At 38.4% G+C, this 17,272-nt stretch overlaps 1 protein-coding gene and 1 long non-coding RNA gene across 10 annotated transcripts in view; one reads left to right on the forward strand and one right to left on the reverse strand.

The window, feature by feature from the left end:
• The window catches only part of ESRRG (estrogen related receptor gamma), a 767,139-nt gene that overhangs the window by 471,050 nt on the left and 278,817 nt on the right, over positions 1 to 17,272 (forward strand). Inside the window, exon 1 of one of the 9 annotated variants that reach the window (XM_053309056.1) lies at positions 6,609 to 6,702. The exons of 6 other annotated variants lie outside the window; for them this stretch is intronic. In XM_053309056.1, coding sequence (XP_053165031.1) covers positions 6,698 to 6,702 — 5 coding nt within the window. In that variant the 5' untranslated portion in view covers positions 6,609 to 6,697. Of the gene's footprint in view, positions 1 to 6,608; positions 6,703 to 9,291; positions 9,515 to 9,805; positions 9,824 to 17,272 lie in introns of those variants that run through there. 2 more of the 9 variants (XM_053309045.1, XM_053309122.1) reach the window with 2 other exon arrangements.
• Positions 6,293 to 9,376, reverse strand: LOC128350675 (uncharacterized). Its single transcript, XR_008319383.1, has 2 exons — positions 8,971 to 9,376; positions 6,293 to 6,527 (listed from the first exon to the last, which is right to left on the reverse strand). It is a non-coding gene; the product is annotated as an uncharacterized LOC128350675 (long non-coding RNA).

Raw genomic sequence — 17,272 nt, forward strand, 5'->3', positions numbered from 1 at the left:
AACTGGATGTTCTTTGTTTAGGAAGAGAAAATAATTATGGCTCAAGAATTTAAAACACCAGCAATGACTACTTTTTCCTGGGGTTTTTTCATACGCCCTGCTGGATCAGGCCCAAGGCCAGTCTAGTCCAGCATCCTGTTTCACACAGTGGCCCACCAGATGCCTCTGGGGAGCCCTCAGGCAAGAGGTGAGGGCATGCCCTCTCTCTTGCTGTTGCTCCCCTGCAACTAGTATTGAGAGACATTGTGCCTCTGAACCTGAAGGTGGTCTATAGCCACCAGACTAATAGCCAGTGATAGACCTGTCCTCCATGAATTTGACTAAGCCTCTTTTAAAGCCATCCAAACTAGTGGCCACCCCATGACAAAGAATTCCATAGATTAATTATACGCTGTGTGAAAAAGTATTTCCTTTTGTCAGTCCTACATTTTACCTTTAGTTTAATGGGATAACCTCTAGTTCTAGTTTTGTGAGAGAGGGAGGAACATTTCTCTCTCTCTACTCTCTCTATTCTATGCACACACGCACACACACACACACGCACACACACACACTTATGTTCAAACTGGTTCACATACTGATTAATGTAATGTGTGCAGAAGAACATTTCAATTATGCACAGAGGGGGGATTTTTGGCTGATTCCCGCTACTACTGTCCTTGATGCCTGCTGAAAATATGGGCCTGAGTGTTGAGGGACCTTCAGGGACATGTTTTTCCATTGTCAGGGGACATGGAAGGAGTGCTTGGTGAAAACTGCCCCCTCCCTGTGTATGAGTTAAATATCCTTCTGTGTATGTTCTGTGTATGTGACACTAGTCCGTATGTGAACCTGCATACGTGCACACTATGCAAGGAAAGTAATGTCTGTCAGAAATGATCAGTAGTTGTTAATTTGTAGCAAAAGCAGAGCCACCTCTAATGATGGATTGAAGCAGCTGAACTAGGCAGCAGATTTGGTTGTGATTAAAGTTATGTTGTTGTTACATGGGAAGGACGCCATTTGGATTTTCTGCCTTAAGCACCAAAATATATTGGACTGGCCCTGGGTTACATCCAGGAGAATAAGAGATTCTGATGCAGACAGGGAGTTCAGGTATACATTAATATTATAAAATCTGGTGCCACCCACTCAAACTGAGCTAATATGTTTTTGCTAATGTTGGGTTTTCCAGCAGTAATGGATTGGAAATGTTTGTCCACTTGGGCTATATTTTTAAAATAACCTTGAATTCTTTATTGGTAGCTGAAAAATCTAGTAACTGTAGTGCCTATTCCAATAAGTCATGTAATACCAGTTAAGTTGACAGAAGGGAAAGAAGAAAAGCTGTTCAGAAACAAACAATATTTTCAAGAAATCCAGTTCTGTTCATAATGATAGAAACTAGACACTTTTTCAAATTACTAGGCATATGAATTAAGTTGGATAACAATAAGCGTAGTATTTATATATCATAGTAATAAATCTATGGATTGCTGTTAAATACATTGAAAGAACTGGTTGATGTGACAACAGCTCAGGCAAGAATGGAAAGGTCTAGTCACTAAAAGATCACATTAAGATTATATTAGGGTGGTTCTCACAGCGATTACTAAGGCAGGAGAAGCCTCCTACACTAGGTCGGGAGCTGTGCATGCTCCTGATTGGCCATAGTGAGAACTCTACAGGCAAGGTAGGAGGAGGGGGAAATGCTAGAGCTTGCTATGGAGGCAAGAGGCACAGGGAGTGCTTTCCTCCACCCTCACTCTGGAGCTGGGTGCAGGTTCTGGCTTACCACTGCAGCCCACCTCCATATCAGCTTGTAGATGAGCATTTTTCCCTCCTACCTTGCTTGTAGAATTCTCACAATGGCCAATTAGGAGTGTGCTCAACTCCCAAACTAGAGTAGAAGGCATCTCCTACCCTACTGATTGTCCTGAGAACAGCCCTATTGTCTTGGTAATCATCTTTGCAAATATAGGGGTTTTTTAAAAAAAGAAACTAGACATTTTCATTCCATTAGACACAAATAAGTATATGTTTTTTATGATTGCTGCATTATATATGCCCTTTTGCTCAACAGGTGTAGAAAGTCCTGGTCAAGACTGTGGCTGTGTTCACAGTGGTGCGGAGCCAGCAGTTTGGCTGAGCTACTTGCAGCCCCAGGCACACACATAATCCCTCCTGCTTCCAGTCCCAGGAACAATATGCTGAGATTGGGTGTGATGTATGAACCCACCAATCTCAGCATATTCTGTCCTACTTGTGGCATGGAAACAGACATCTGTAACTCAGATTAGAGATTATATTTGTCCATATGTCTGTGTAATGTGCATACAGCTCTAACTCAATACTCCTGATTTCTACTGTCACATGCACACTCTCTTTTGAGGGGAAAGATTTTATAGATCACTCATGTTATATTAGATCAGGTAAATCATGCGTATTCTGTGAATAGTATGCTGAGTTTCCATTATCCTTTCATGCCCCCAGAGGGAAATCAGGCAAATTGCACACAGAATCATGCATGTGTCATCCAGATTACAAATGGCAGTGGGTACATACAATCCAGAGAACCAGACTTGTGTCCCACCGTGTGTTGGTATACACATCAGTGTAACTGTCAGTGTCTATGCTACTATGGCAGCTATGGCATTGAGTCATTTGTCTTCCATATTAAATTAGCCAGTCAAAAATCTTGCATTGCATTTTCATCTAAAAACTGATATAATAATGCCTAGTCTTGCATTATATCTGAATATGTTAGTTACTAAAAAATGAAATTTAACAAAGAACAAAATTAAGATCCTCATATTTAGCATGTCAAACTGGGGAATGAATATGCATCAGTTTTCCCTTTACACAGCAGAGGTGATTTAAATTTTAAAAGGATACGGATCCTTCTTTTAGTGCATGGACGATCAGCTACCTAAGGCTGTACTATTCAGCAATTCAACACGCTCTGACTGCTTGTTAATCAGGAGATGAGAAAAGAACAAAGAAGAAATAAGATGTTACAACAACACTTTTTAAAAGAGTTATATCCTACATTGGGATCTCAGCTCAAGAAACAGGATGATTGGATGACACAGAGCTTAATATTTGGAACTGGGAGTGGCAGGTGGGTGAAATTTATTCCAATTTGATTCAAGTGATCCTGGCTTGCTGGGAAATGAGGATAATATGTTTGTATGCAGTCAAAAACTATGTTCTGTAAATCTTTTCAGTTGCCCATTCCCTGGGTGTCGCAATAGATTAAGTCACTATGTGATGATATGACACCGCCATCACTCGTCTTCCTGGGATATTGCTAGAGGCAACAACAAACCTGTGTCTTTGGAACATGTGAAGAAATTTAGCACTTCAGGGGTTAAATTACACAAGCTCTCCCGTGGATCAGCTTATGCTTGGACGCTAATAACAGCAATAAGATTAATAATAAAAATGCCAGAGAAAAGTAAATAAAGGAGGAGAGAAAGATGGGCAAAGGTATTCAGAAAACAAGCACAACTACCACCCTTGCAGGCAACAAATTATGGGTTTTGTATGGCAGGTGTGTTAGCTAGAAGTCAGATTTCATAGCACCCCTGAAAAATGCACACGCAAACAATGTATGTTTGTGTGTGGCTTTGGAGATGGTGTCTTTGAGCGTGTTTGTGTGTGCATGTGTGTGCTGTTGCTTCAGGCCATGATATCCTAGGGCAGTGTAACAAGCAATTCGTGTTAGCTCACAATAAAGATTTTTGGTGTTTTCACTGGGGGAAAATTTGCACTCCATCTTTTCTATTTTAAGTGCCTTGAACTTCCAGTGAGGTAGGAAGCGATGGAGAGCAGGGGGTGGGGGAAAGAGCCACCTGATCTTGCCCCAGAGTTAGTCAGAGTTACAGTCCTCATTGCATTTCAGAATAGCTGTTGATGCCTGCTTGTTTGCTGAAGAGATACATAAAAAAAAAACAACGAGAAAAAAGGAGTCCTAGTATTTTAGTTCAGCTAAAGGCTAAGGAGTGCACGATTGCTTACTATTCAAACACGTCTTGGAAGAATAAAAGCAGAATAATGTGGGTGACTCTTTACAGAAGCACTCAAGTCCCAATAAAGAGCAGCAATTTATTACGAGAGAAAGAAAGCAATATGAATTTGCCCCCTTCAGAATTGTTGCTTATCATAATCATCTTTCTAGTGAAAAGCCTAATTTGCTCTTTCTATACGAATATTTTAAGTATGATTATCATAATGTCACAGCAACTGAGATTGTCCAAAATGCAACGCTGACCTTGAGTGTACTTCTCCATTTAACATGTGATGCTTTAACATTCAGGAAACAACATACCTTCAGCCCACTTATTAATGTATAATCTGAAAATGTTAACTCTTGCTCTGTGGTACATGCCATACGGATTCTCGAAATCTTTCACTATCCCATATAACAGCATGTGGTATTTTACCAGTGTAAATATGTATAAGATTTTTCAAGATTTCTACTGGGAATACTCCATAACTAAAGTAAGCTTTCCCCTTGGCACTGCACTAGTTTACAATTTAATTTTTACTGACATTCCACCAGTCATATTATTAGCTTTGCAAAATGAAAGTGAAATAATCCTGTATTAATTAAACAGAGTGACTGAATTCCCTCAGTCATCTTCTTTGCTTTCCGAGACAGTAGCACCATGTGCTTCTCTGAGGAAACGTGCTAGAAAAAGAGTTGATGTAGTACTGAAGAAGGTGTGCCTGTGTGGTGGTTGTGTTTCAATTTTAGCAGGAACACAACTTGTTTTGTTTTGTTTTTCCCCAAGCAGGGCATACAAGAGGAGTCTCCCTCCTCTTGGGAGGTGTTTTAGAACACAGCAAACTTCAGTTACAGCTGTGTGAAAAGGTTCTGTTCTACAAACAAATTCCTTATTTAAATATCAGTGACTACCTCTAAAGAATGACTGATATAGATTAGAACACTATATTCTAATACAGATTAGAATACCAGTTGTTTTAATCTACTTACTGTACTTACAAAAGAATATATTTCCATCTAGAAATATAAGGAAAACGTGTGTGTGTGTGTGCATGCGTGTGTGCATGAGTATGTGCACTTATCTGTGGCATGTATTTGAAAGCATATTCTAACATTGTGGGCTGTTGTCTAAAATCTTGGAAGGGTGGTCATTACTTCTGCTAAATATAAATGAAAGCGGCAGATGGTTCTAAAGTAGCAATCTACTACCATTTGCCCAAGAGTATACAAGCATGCAAAGAAATTCAGATTGGTTTGCAGGGTGTGTGTATACACACACACACACACACACACACACACACGGGATATGTTATTGTTCTCAAAGAGAAGTAGAGAAGGTGAATTACAGAATTCTAAAACTGTTTTTAACACCTCACTATAAATCACTTCTCAACACCTGAAATCAGTGGAAGTTGCTTTCAAATATGTGAGTGTGGGTATGAAGAATGTGGAACAAAGAAACTGTAGTGCAAAGACTTCAAGATCTCTCTTCTCCATACACATTCCTAGCACTCAGAAGCATTATTTAAAATCAGTTGTTTTCTGATACATTTCTGTCTAGTTACCTTGCAGAATGCGAAATATAGGAAATTTGTTACTTTGATCCTTTCATGATGAATTTCAGATAACCAGAGTAACTTACAAACACTGAATTTAAAATTAGTTGAAGGAATTATAGGAACATATATGGAGGTATATAATGGCCTCAGATAAGCTGGGTTCAAAGCAATAATGTACGTTTTCCTCACATACAGATTCTCCCACTCCAATATTTGTCATCTCTAGTGCTCTTTTCAAGTAAATATGTACTTGGCACAATTAAACCATATTGCTTCTGCAAAGTGCCTCTGAATCTGTACTTCAGTAGCCTTAAGGTAGCTGTGGTTTAGGAGTCTGGCAATTTGGATGCAATGAGATGTCTGTGGTACTTAAGTGTGAAGGCGCTTAAAGATGTACAGTACTCTACACGGGGATAATTATAGACACAGAGGGGATGTGAAGATGTAGACAGCAGTGCTCATTGACTGGTACAGATACTCATGACAGCTTCTCTCACCCTCCCAGCCCTGATTCCATTACTATTGCTTTGTGCAGACTCCTTGAGGTAAGATTTTGCATGGGGGCTTTAAATTTAGCAAGTGTGTGTGTGAGAGAGAGGCGGGGGGAGGGAACAGCACATCTGATTTAAGTCTTCAGTAAGCTAGAGATTGTGCAATAAACATTGTTTGCCTGGACTGTATTTTCACAAGCTTTTTAGAAGTATCTTTAATGAAACACAACAGAAAAGAGAGATCACTAATCATATCTGGTAACTTTGCCTCATTCATTTCTTCTTTTATTAAAATAATTGAACAGTGGCTGGCAAACTGAAGTTCAAGAATGCAGTTGAAATTCCAGGCCCGGGTCTAGCAGAGGTGACATTTTTTTCAGTCCCAGGAGAAAAGGCCAACTGCCTCTCATTAATGCATAAATTATCATGCCACGGCTGTGGTCTTCTAAGCAGCAACACCATCAGCGAAGACAGATGCTTGCAAGGTGTCTGGTGGAAAGATAGCAATAGTTAATTTGGTGGTGTGGGGGTGGGAGGATGACATGGGCAAGCAAAGGGAGAGTGGACAAGAAAAGCTTAGCAGATGGAAAGAGAGGACAAGAGACACAGCAGCAGTCCAAATAATTTTCCGCAGCCAACTATCATGATCTTAAGAAAATATGAGGTAAACTTTGTATTTCTAATAACAATGTAATTAACATGATGCTATATCCTAGTGCATTCTAATTGCTTAGAAGCTTAGCTATCCAGGCTAGGGATTGTGAAGCTCAAACACAGGTGCATGTTCAGCAAGGATTTCAAACTCACGTGGCAGAACAACTACTGAATGTAAATCCAAATGTGGAGAGCAATATACATTCAGTATATTCCATTCTCTTTGGGAATGTTCTTCATTAAGTTGGTGAACAGTAACTTTGAACAGTGGTTATATGGCAATAATATGGAAATGAAGTAAAGCAGTCCCTCCCCAAACAGCCCCCCCCCATTAAGGTGAACAAAGCTCTAGAATTATTAAATGCAACTTTTTGTTTCTTGCTTATTTATCAAATCTGTGGGATGGTTGAATTAGATGCATCTCTAAGTTCTTCTAAGTCATTTTATGAGTCCACATGTAGCAATACAGGTAGCAGCACACAATGCTAGTGGTAATTAAGACTTTACTACATAGTTTTCTATAGTGGTGAGAGCCCTTGTCTTGATGTGTGGATTCTTGATCCCCACATTGGTGTATGTTTTTGCTGCAGATATAAGAAGCAGATTCACAACTGTACAGGGGATATGTATATATACTATGCACTGGAAGTTGCTCAGCAAAAACAAAGAGATGCAAACATGTCTATTGCACTTGCATGTATTTGCCTTCTCTTCTGTCATCTTACTTTAGCAACAGCCATCAAATAGATTTGGAGACAGCTGTTGTATTCCCATTTGTGAATGGCGTTAATGCATTCTGAGGGTGTGCACTGATTTGTTTTGATCTAAAAGATTATGCTATTTGCATCATGGAGTGTTTCAGTCAGGGGGAAAAAACTGTAGAAGCAGCACAACTGAATTAGTTTTTTTAAAAGTATGTTTTCTGCTGTTAAGACTGTAACCGTTATTATCTCACTATATATAGTTGGTATTTATTTTCAGTTGGTGGAAAGAAAACAGATAATAAATCTGGCATTATCTATAGCAAGTGCATACACTACATTCACAAATAATGTTTTAACTTCTGTCCCAGTTTATTTTTAATGGGTCTTTGAAAAATGTGTAGTGTTGCTATAACCCATTTCCAGAATGCTGTATCCATTATTTGCTTTAAATCAGTTTGTTTGCATTAAATTGGGTTGTTCAGTGAGGGAGGTCAGCAGCTTTGACACAGAGTAGCTAGGAGTGGGGCACTGGAGGGATAGATAATTTTTTAAGCATGCATGCAGATAATGGAATACATTTGCAGCCACACTGACAGGAGCCTTGAGGTTTTTGTACATGTGTGAAGTTAAGATGATGTAGTTAAGGCACATGTATTTATCTAAGAGCATCAAGATTTAAGCAAACATAGAGCCCTATCCTATGTAGGTTTTTTCAGTCAGTGGAAATTCTGGTCAAGGAATTGTACAGCGTATTGCAGCCTTAACATTACTGAAGAGAATGATCTCCCCAACTTACTCAGACTACCCCATATTACTTGAAAGTAAGTTTCCTTGAAATCAAGACTGTTGTGACTTACGTAACATATTGATGAATGTCTTTTTATAAATTTGTGAAATCTGGACATCATTAATAATCATAATAAATGCACACTCCTGCATCTGCACATATACCTTTAAATTATATATAAGCACATTTCTTTTTTAGTTGCATGTTACATTTTTATACAGCGTGATGAGAATACAATTGCTAGTCTTGCATGTTTACAGAAGTCAAAGTTATATGCAAAGTTATTGCTGATAATTGCTATCAGTCTTTATAAACGCAAAATACACCTTAGATGAATTACATTCAGGTTGGGTGGGATGTGATCACTAGTCAAATCCAATGCATGTTTCTTCAGATGCATGTTCTGTGAATTTCAGTGGGATTTATTCCCAACTATGCATGCTTAGGATTGCCTCTGACATTCCAGTCAGCATAGGAGACTCTGAAGTCTGAATGCAATGGAACTCCTGAGTAAGCATGCATCCAGCCATTCTACTGCAGATTTGCTCAAAATGAGTCCCATTCAGTGGGGAGCTTACTTCCTAGTTAAATATGCCATAGGCTGCAGTTGTGCACACAGCGAATTGGGAGTTAGCCCCCATGGAACTTGGATTAGCTCACTTCTGAGTAAACATGCAGGAGAGAGAGAGAGAGTTATTCGTTTGCAACATATGAGAGCACTAAACAACACAGAACACACAAGAGCCAACAACATCATCGAACAGAGAACAACAGCACAAATGGATACCTTATGATGAAATCTTCACACACATAACTGAGGCTGCACTTCTTCCTGCCAAGTGTACTTTTACGAAGCAGAAAGCATTTGTCATTAAAGCTAATCAGAGTTAAGAGTCGTGCTTTTGAAGCCCCGTTTAAAACGTTGCCTCGTTTAGATCGGCGTACTCAGTTTTCCGTTCCCTCCACCCTTCTCTACCTGCCGAGCTCCGCTCAATCTGTGCAGCCTCTGTTCTCTCCGGCGCTGATTGGCTGATGCCCGACCAATCCGGTCTCTAGCTGGGCCAGTGGGACTGCATATGTAAAGCCCTACTTCATATTTATAAGCTCCAATCGGGGCTTTAAGTCCTTGATTAGGAGAGTGTGAGAGCTTTTGGTCCCAACTGGCTGTGCCTGTAGGCTTGTCACCAGGAGAACATTTGTGTTAATTGCACTGTGCTCTGTCAAGGAAACTTTGATTTATAGCTGGGGTGCACAAATAATGATTGCCGAGCGCACATGGATTCGGTAGAACTTTGCCTTCCTGAATCTTTTTCCTTGCACTACGAAGAAGAGTAGGTACCTTTCTTCTTTTTCCCCCTCCCTCCTTTCCTCTTTCTCTCTCCCCCCCCCACTTTATTTCCCCCCCTTTTTCAAAACGTAGGGGGAAATCCACCAATGTTAACCCTGTTTCAGGTAATGCCTTCCGGCTTCTGTGTGCATGAGTGGGGCTGTTTGTGTCTGTCTTGTCTCTTTTGTGCTGGGCTTTATCTGCTAATTCAATAAGTGGAGAATTGTTCTCTCCCTACAATGTTACCTTTGAGTCGCAAGCGGTGTGACTGTCAGTAAAACAGCTGTGTGAGTGACAGTCACTTCTTATTCAGGTACTAAGAATAGGCACTTGGCACAAATGCGGAGTGAATTGTTAAAATAGATCTTTCAGAAAGACACATTTCCTGCCGCCTTCCCCCCCCCCCCGGATAAACCGAGTTTAAGAAGGGATATATTCTGAAACAGGATTTAGATTAGGACCTTTGCAGTTCCATAAATATTTTTGAGCTTCCTAGGTTTCTTAACAAGCACAGTTACAAGAGGAAACAGCCCAACTGTTTAATCCCACTTTAAGGATAGTGCTCTGTAATTAAGGTCTAACGTAACGTTCCAGTCATTTACTGACAAATCAGTCTATTAAATAGCAAGTGTGTGTGTGTGTTGGGGGGGGGGGTGCATTTCCTGAGCCAACCTGTTTTATTATTGGAATGTAGTAGATTTTCAAAAAATATTATATGCAGTTATTGCTTCTACTTCTATTTTATCCTACCCAACAGATTACTGTCCAACATGTGTGTATATATATAACATATATGTTGGGTGTATATAGTAGATTTAATGGAAATTTCAAAAGAATATAGTTAGATGCATACTTTCTCTGCACTTCTGACAGCAAAGTGGAGAATGGGAGAATCAAAAGGCAAATTAAGATCTCTAGAACTTTGACAGCTTGTAAACTTAATTTTGGGCTAAATAACTACACGCTGTGGAAACAGTAATTGACTCAGTCCTAGACAGAATACGTAGCGTGTGACTGTACTAGGAAGTGACAGTGTACTGTATTGTGGGTATATGCCCACTAGCTGTCCTTAGAGTCTGCATATTATATTGGCTAGTTGCAATTAAGCCAGAGACTTTTAAAAACATGCCTTGGATGTTGGGAAATAATATAGGTTATAAAAGACCTTGCCAATGGGAAGCTGGTCTTGAGTGTGTGGGGGGTGAGGGGCAAGATTCCTCGTTCACCTGCAGAAGAAGGTAAATAAACAGTAGTAGCATGCTCACTGAGATGTGGTTTATAGATCAGTAATCAGTAAGTTGATGTACAGTGTGGTCTTAAATGTCTTAATCTCTGCATAAGTGCAGTTGTCACTACTCCAAGTTGAAATGGGTGGTTTTCTTTAGTGGGGGAAGAGGGAGGGAACAGATTCTAAAGTTAGGAAGATGTTCTTTTTTTAAGGAGCTTTCTTGAATTTACCTTCTTAGAGCTAATTTGAATGATTAGTTTTGATAAGCCTCTTAAAGTAGATGCATTTAAATGAAACCAGGGCACGTGCCTTTTTGGCTCTGATGAAAGATGCAGACTACCCACCCCCACCCCGCCACAATTAGCTCTCCCCCCTCCCCAGTTGCCTCTGTTAAAAGTCTTCCGGATGTAAGGCTGGATGGATCTGTGGTTCAGTGGGCAGGCAGAACTATCTAATACCCAGCAACACATCTGTCTCTCTGTCTCAATTAATAAACCATGGAGACTTACATGCTATTAATATTGCTAGTAATTGTGCTTTTGCTTTATGGTATATGATACACTTTAAGGCAGCTACAGGGATGAAAGAAAAGAAGCAAGTTATTTCTAGAGTTTTCACTTTATGAGGAGGGGGAAGAGCCGGCTAAAAACTGCTGGCACATTTGGGGACCACATAGACATCTGCCTGACTGTCACTAGGTATGCTTTGATATCTGGCTCGCGCATGTTAAAGAATGCAAAAACTTAAAGCCAGCTGCAAGCCTTGCTTTTGCCTTTTCAGCAAAAACAGTAATGCTAATAATTTTTAAAAGCGGTTAATAACAGAACAGATGCAATAAATATATTTGCTGATTTAGACATATGTGTGTCAATTTAATCATTCTAAATCAAACTGTGTACTCATAATATGAAATCTCCCCTAACCTCTGATTAAAATGTAACATTGACTAAAGGATTATAGAGCGGACTTAATTTTACTGACTGTTTTAACAGTTGTCACAGCTGTTGGAAGAAAGAAAGGCAATTGAAACACTCCAAAAAAAGGGGAGGGGGAGGAACTAGCTTAGTAAATTTAAACATGATCTCTGAATGCCAGGCATAGAAAGGCAAATAGATTTGTGACTTCAGATATCTTCTCTGTACTGTGTACATTTCGCTTTGTGACTGTCTGTTCCATGAATTTGAACCCTTCCGCTCTTCTACCCTTCCATTAAAATGCAACAGTACTGAAATGAGACAGAGTTCATGTGAATGTTACAGTATATATTATTACATACAGAAAACACCCAACTTGTTTTGCAGTATGTAAGATAAAATGTACAGATGCCAAGAAATGAAACTTAGGATGAATGGCTGAAATTTTTATGGTGAACACCAGTGTCAGAAATTGGAGACAAAAGATCTTCTAGTACTCTGAAATTTTGCAAGGTATATATATCTATATAGATATAGATATAGATACAGTATAGTGTTTGTGAACTGTTACGGAAATCTGCATTTTGTCTTTACATTTTTAAAATATAATTCATTAAATAACTATAGATTGTAATAGGATTTTTAACTCCCCTCCCCGCCCTGCTCTTATTTCCAATAAAATTTGATCTGGAAATATGTGCAATATTCGAGGTGGGGGAGGGGTAGCTGATGGACTGCTAGGGGGAGTTAAGACACCTGATTTGAGTGTAAGATTAGTCTCCTTGGGGTGAAGTCTCTCTATATAGTAAGAGTTATAGTTGCCCAATAGATATCTTTGTGTGTGTGTGTGTGTGAGAGAGAGAGAGAGAGAGAATATGCAGGCAACAAACATGATAAAACTAAAAAGCACTGTCTCAGAAATCCAAATACATAAGCTTTCTTACTGACTAAATGAGAATTAATGGATTGCTTTTCATGTTCCACTTTTTTTACATCCACCCAAATGGGCCTTGTTATATACTTTGCTCCCTTACTGTATTTTCTAAATTTTATTTTCTGTTGTTCATATACCTTTTCTGCAAGTTTTTAAAGCCAATAGAGCATGCAAAAAGCTGGTGCTGAAATGGCTGTCTGACAGTTTGTTATTTGCTGGGCCTGACCCCCTTTTTTGTAGTGATGGTTGCTCAGTTTAATGTGTTTATGGTTCTGCTTTTTTATTTACTGAGTCTGGTATGTTGCAGCTGTAATTAACCTGTGTTATTAGCGAAGCCCTTGTGGATTTTCATTAATTCTTCTGAATGGATGATCATTTTTTGCCACTGTTCTCTCCCCTTCTCCACCCCCAACAAGATTTGCTGTCCTATTTTAAGCTTTCTTTAGCTTAAAATTTGTCACAGAAAGATTTAATTAAAACACCAGACAGTCGATAAACCGATACTTCAGACATAATTCAGATTGTAGTAACCAGTAGCCAGCATTCTTCATGAGCATTAAAAACACCAATAAGTAAGTGTGAAGAGAGAGGGGCCTCTTAGCTTTATTTCCCAAAAAGTTTAGATTAGAAATAAACCTAATCTCTCTTGAGTGTTTTTTATTGTGTTTTTTTTTTGGTGACCGCTTAGGAGATAAATTCTGTTCTATTCATCTGATTTGAACTTACTTTGGGTATCACTCTGAGCATTTAAAGACAGGAAAAACATATTAAACCCACAGAAAAAATACTTCCGCATGGACTGTTGAAGTAAGATAAGGACCGCCTCATTAGCCAAGCCCCACTTTTGCAATTAATTTTAAAATACATGGCACTATTCATCAAACACAGAAGATAACTTCTCTGTGATTTATTTTTTCAGCAGCCTCTTCTCAATTTCATGGCAGAGCTAAGAGTTGATGCACTGTTAAAGTGTATTGATATGATGCTAAGTTCTAATTTTTATTAACAGTATGCTTAAATAGACTGCCAAACTTCCTGGTATTGAGCATTTCTGATGCATCAAGAATTTCTGATGCATCTCTTTGGCTTTGACTGCACTGCAAAAACAAATACAAATGAACAACACAAATATTTTATTGACACTCTTCAAACCAACACCCCTTTTAGCCTGTTACCAGTCAGTAAAAATGTTTGGGTGCTGAACGTAAGAAATTTGAGGTACAGCATAGTGGAGATGGCATCCCTCTGGAAGTCTAAGGGCAACATGGTTATATTAGAATGTGCTTTGGATTCTGTTTCAAAGCGCATTCATTGGGGGGCAGAAATAATAAAATGTTGATCTCTACCTAGCCCCAGCAAGCTCTCAGGAGGAAATCTGTGATTATGCTGAGCTGGTTCGGTTTTTATCTCTTTTACATCTACTGGCCTTGTATTAAATTGTCATTGTCCTAAAGCACATGAGAGAGAAATGAATTGCACTTCTCGACATGCTCTGACAGTGAAATATTTAGCTTCTCTGTCTCCAATCATACTCATGTGTATATGTTTGATAGTGTAGGAATGACAACCAGCAGTCTTCTGTAGCCTGACATCCCCATTTTACCTGCTCCTCATGGATTTTTTTTTTTGAGGGGGGAGGGTTATGTGTGTCTCTCTCTCTCTTCACTCCCCCCAACATCCAATTTTATTTAGTCACTTTGCTGAGATATCAACATTTATTTATACTTGTATAAAATAATTCCATATTTTTATTACAACCGATAGTGGCTGAATGGACATATGTGCATAGTATCTGCATGGGCATTATTTGTGTACACCATATATTATTAATGTATTATATATGGTATTCATATGCAAACATTTTTCTAAACCTTTTTGGTTGCTTTTATTCTGGTAGCCTTGAGAAAAGAAATGTAAATAGCAATATAGCTATTAGATTCATTTGAATCTTTTGCATTCGCTGGTGCATTCCTTTGGACACACATTCCAGCTGCCGTCACTTCCACATTCATAGTTTTGTACAACAGAAGTTACTATAATATAATTGTTTGAACTTCTGTGTTAATCAATTATAATAGCTAGCATTTTTATGTTTGCATTCTGAAGGCATGACTGAAGGCATAACTCTTCTGACATATAGTCAATTTTATATCAAGAATATTAGTCTCTAAAGAGAAAATTGAAAAGCCATTTTAATGTAAACACGTGCCATTAAATATATAGGATGCATATTCCTTTTAATTTCCTTTGCTGTCCTCTTCTAAATATCTAAATATTTGAATTGAGTTTGGACACACTAAGAACATTAAAGGAAATTCTTTACAGGATTTCGCATCAGTTCCTCCAAATGTTATAATATAATTCAGATACAACAGACTCTTAAGCATTATAAGTTTTTTTTTTGTTCTCCAAAGTAACTTTTACATAATGACTACACATGAACACTAAACCGTCCTAAAAGGCTGAAGTCCTTTGAAATATATATATACTGTAATTATTTAAAGTCCATCTATTTAAGCAGGACATACATGTTAATAATAGGTCTTAAGGTAGGAACATTGCCTTATGTGGTCATGTGGCATTTAGAATCCAGCACAATTCTTGTATATTTCTTCCTTTCTAGTGCTGAAATTCTATACTCCTCAGTCAGAACAGGTTAGTACTAGCAAATAGGTTCATCTATAGAAATATAGGTATTTAAAATTGCTTTTTTTATTTTGTGAAAGCAAAGGTTTGCCTAAAATCTCCCCCGAATGCACTAGCTTTATCCCACTACAAATTATTAGTTTGTATTAATTAATATGTATATCATAAAAGTGTTCAATGTGAGTTGTGAGAGGGATGATTACTTTAAAAAAGAGATCTCCTTAATATGCATGACAGAGTTATAAGATCACTTTATTGCCTATATTGTTGGGATTCCCCCCCCAAAGACTCTATTCAAAATTATGTGTGTAAAACAAAATCAGAAATAGCCATTATGCTGAAATGTACACCTGGTTTCACAAGACACACTCTAACTGAAGCCTAATATCTGTGCAGTGGAGAGTGAGTGGTCCTTCATTCTACTGCAGTGAGTTGGAATGCCAGTAGTGTTTTGTTTTTAGCAGGGTTTTGTTGTTGTTGTTCCAGGACTCCTCAGTCCCTATATTGTGTACATTTACTTATGCATATTAAAATACAATTAGCAATTGATTTTTTTGTATGTCAGGATAGTCTGAGGATTTTGTTTTTAAAAATTTATATCTCAAAATAAGGATATTGTCCTTAGTAACTGTAAGGAAGAGCCTTGTTTTTAATCCAAGGAGTACTAGAGTTTATAAAGTACTTAAACTAACCTGGAAAATAAGACATTTAGGGCTCTAAATAATAAAAATGAACATTGGAAGTAAATCTTATAAGCTTGGATTGAAACATCCATCTGCAGAAATGGAAAGCACTCTGCTTGCAGTTTGTGTACTGATTTCCCTCCACTGATTTCCCTCCTCATCTGCGCTCTGCACACTGCTAAAAAGCCTTTCTGGAGATTCCTTCAGCCCTCTGAAACCAGGTTTTGAGGGCGCAGAAGGGGCTGCAGATGGGGCATGGGAGGAGGGGATTGCCAACACCCCCATACAAGCACAACTGCCTTCCACTAGTGCAGCAGTATTTGGGGACCCAAGTTATCAAAATCAATGGAACCTTGCTTGTGAGTCAAGATGGACGTACACAGTAAAACAAAATCCATGTAGACCTTTCTCAGCATTATTAGTTTGCAAGCTGACTGCTGTCTCACTTATTCCTCTGTGTCTTTTCATGTTGTTTTGAGTGAGACAAAAGTGCACATCTCCTTTTCATCATTTTGATTGGAACTACATACCATATGTAATGTGTTTTGGCAGCACTTACCTAGCCAAAGAAAACAAATTAATATTAGCCATGCTGAGGGGCATCAGAAATATCACAGATGTGTCGATTTAGCTTTGCTCCATCACACACCCTCTCCTTAAACAACTGGTCAAGCTGTCGCAAGATGTTGCATGGGCTACAAAGAGATTTTAATAGGTGTGATCGGAGATTGATGGCTGTGGCTAGTTAGAATGAGCACACGTTGCCAATTTGTTGGTGCTTGCTTTCAGCCCCCATAACAAAAATGTTTAGAGAACCAGCCAGAAACTAGACAACCTAAATTCAAACATTATCTACTTAAAAGCATACAGATGTACATATACAAATAAATATAATGGAGAAAAGAAACATAAAATGAAGTTAACTGGCCCCTGAGCAATAGTTGCATTCCTTCCCATAAAGACACAAGTAGATTAGGATATAGGATAGGAAGAAGAGAACAAGATGGCTGTCTTGTCTTTTACACTCTCTGATCTTACCCCTGGGACTTTGTTATTTTCTTCTCCCATAGTCTATTGACGGAACTAATACTAGAGAAAACACCTATTGTACTTTTAACTGACATCGGTAATGTTTTAAATGTGTATCCTTTTGCATTATTGTATCCTACATACAATACCTAGTAAATATTAATATCATTCATGACATTGCATGGTTGTTCGGTCCATTCAACCTGCTGCTTAAAATAACACTGCATATATAGATAATGTTACAGAAAGCAAGGACTATATCTATATATACATTTGCCTTTTTTGTTTATTTCTCATAATTTCCATGTTTTATAGTTTCTTGGGTTTT

The sequence above is a fragment of the Hemicordylus capensis genome, chromosome 1, assembly GCF_027244095.1.
Source record: "Hemicordylus capensis ecotype Gifberg chromosome 1, rHemCap1.1.pri, whole genome shotgun sequence".
Lineage (NCBI taxonomy): Eukaryota > Metazoa > Chordata > Lepidosauria > Squamata > Cordylidae > Hemicordylus > Hemicordylus capensis.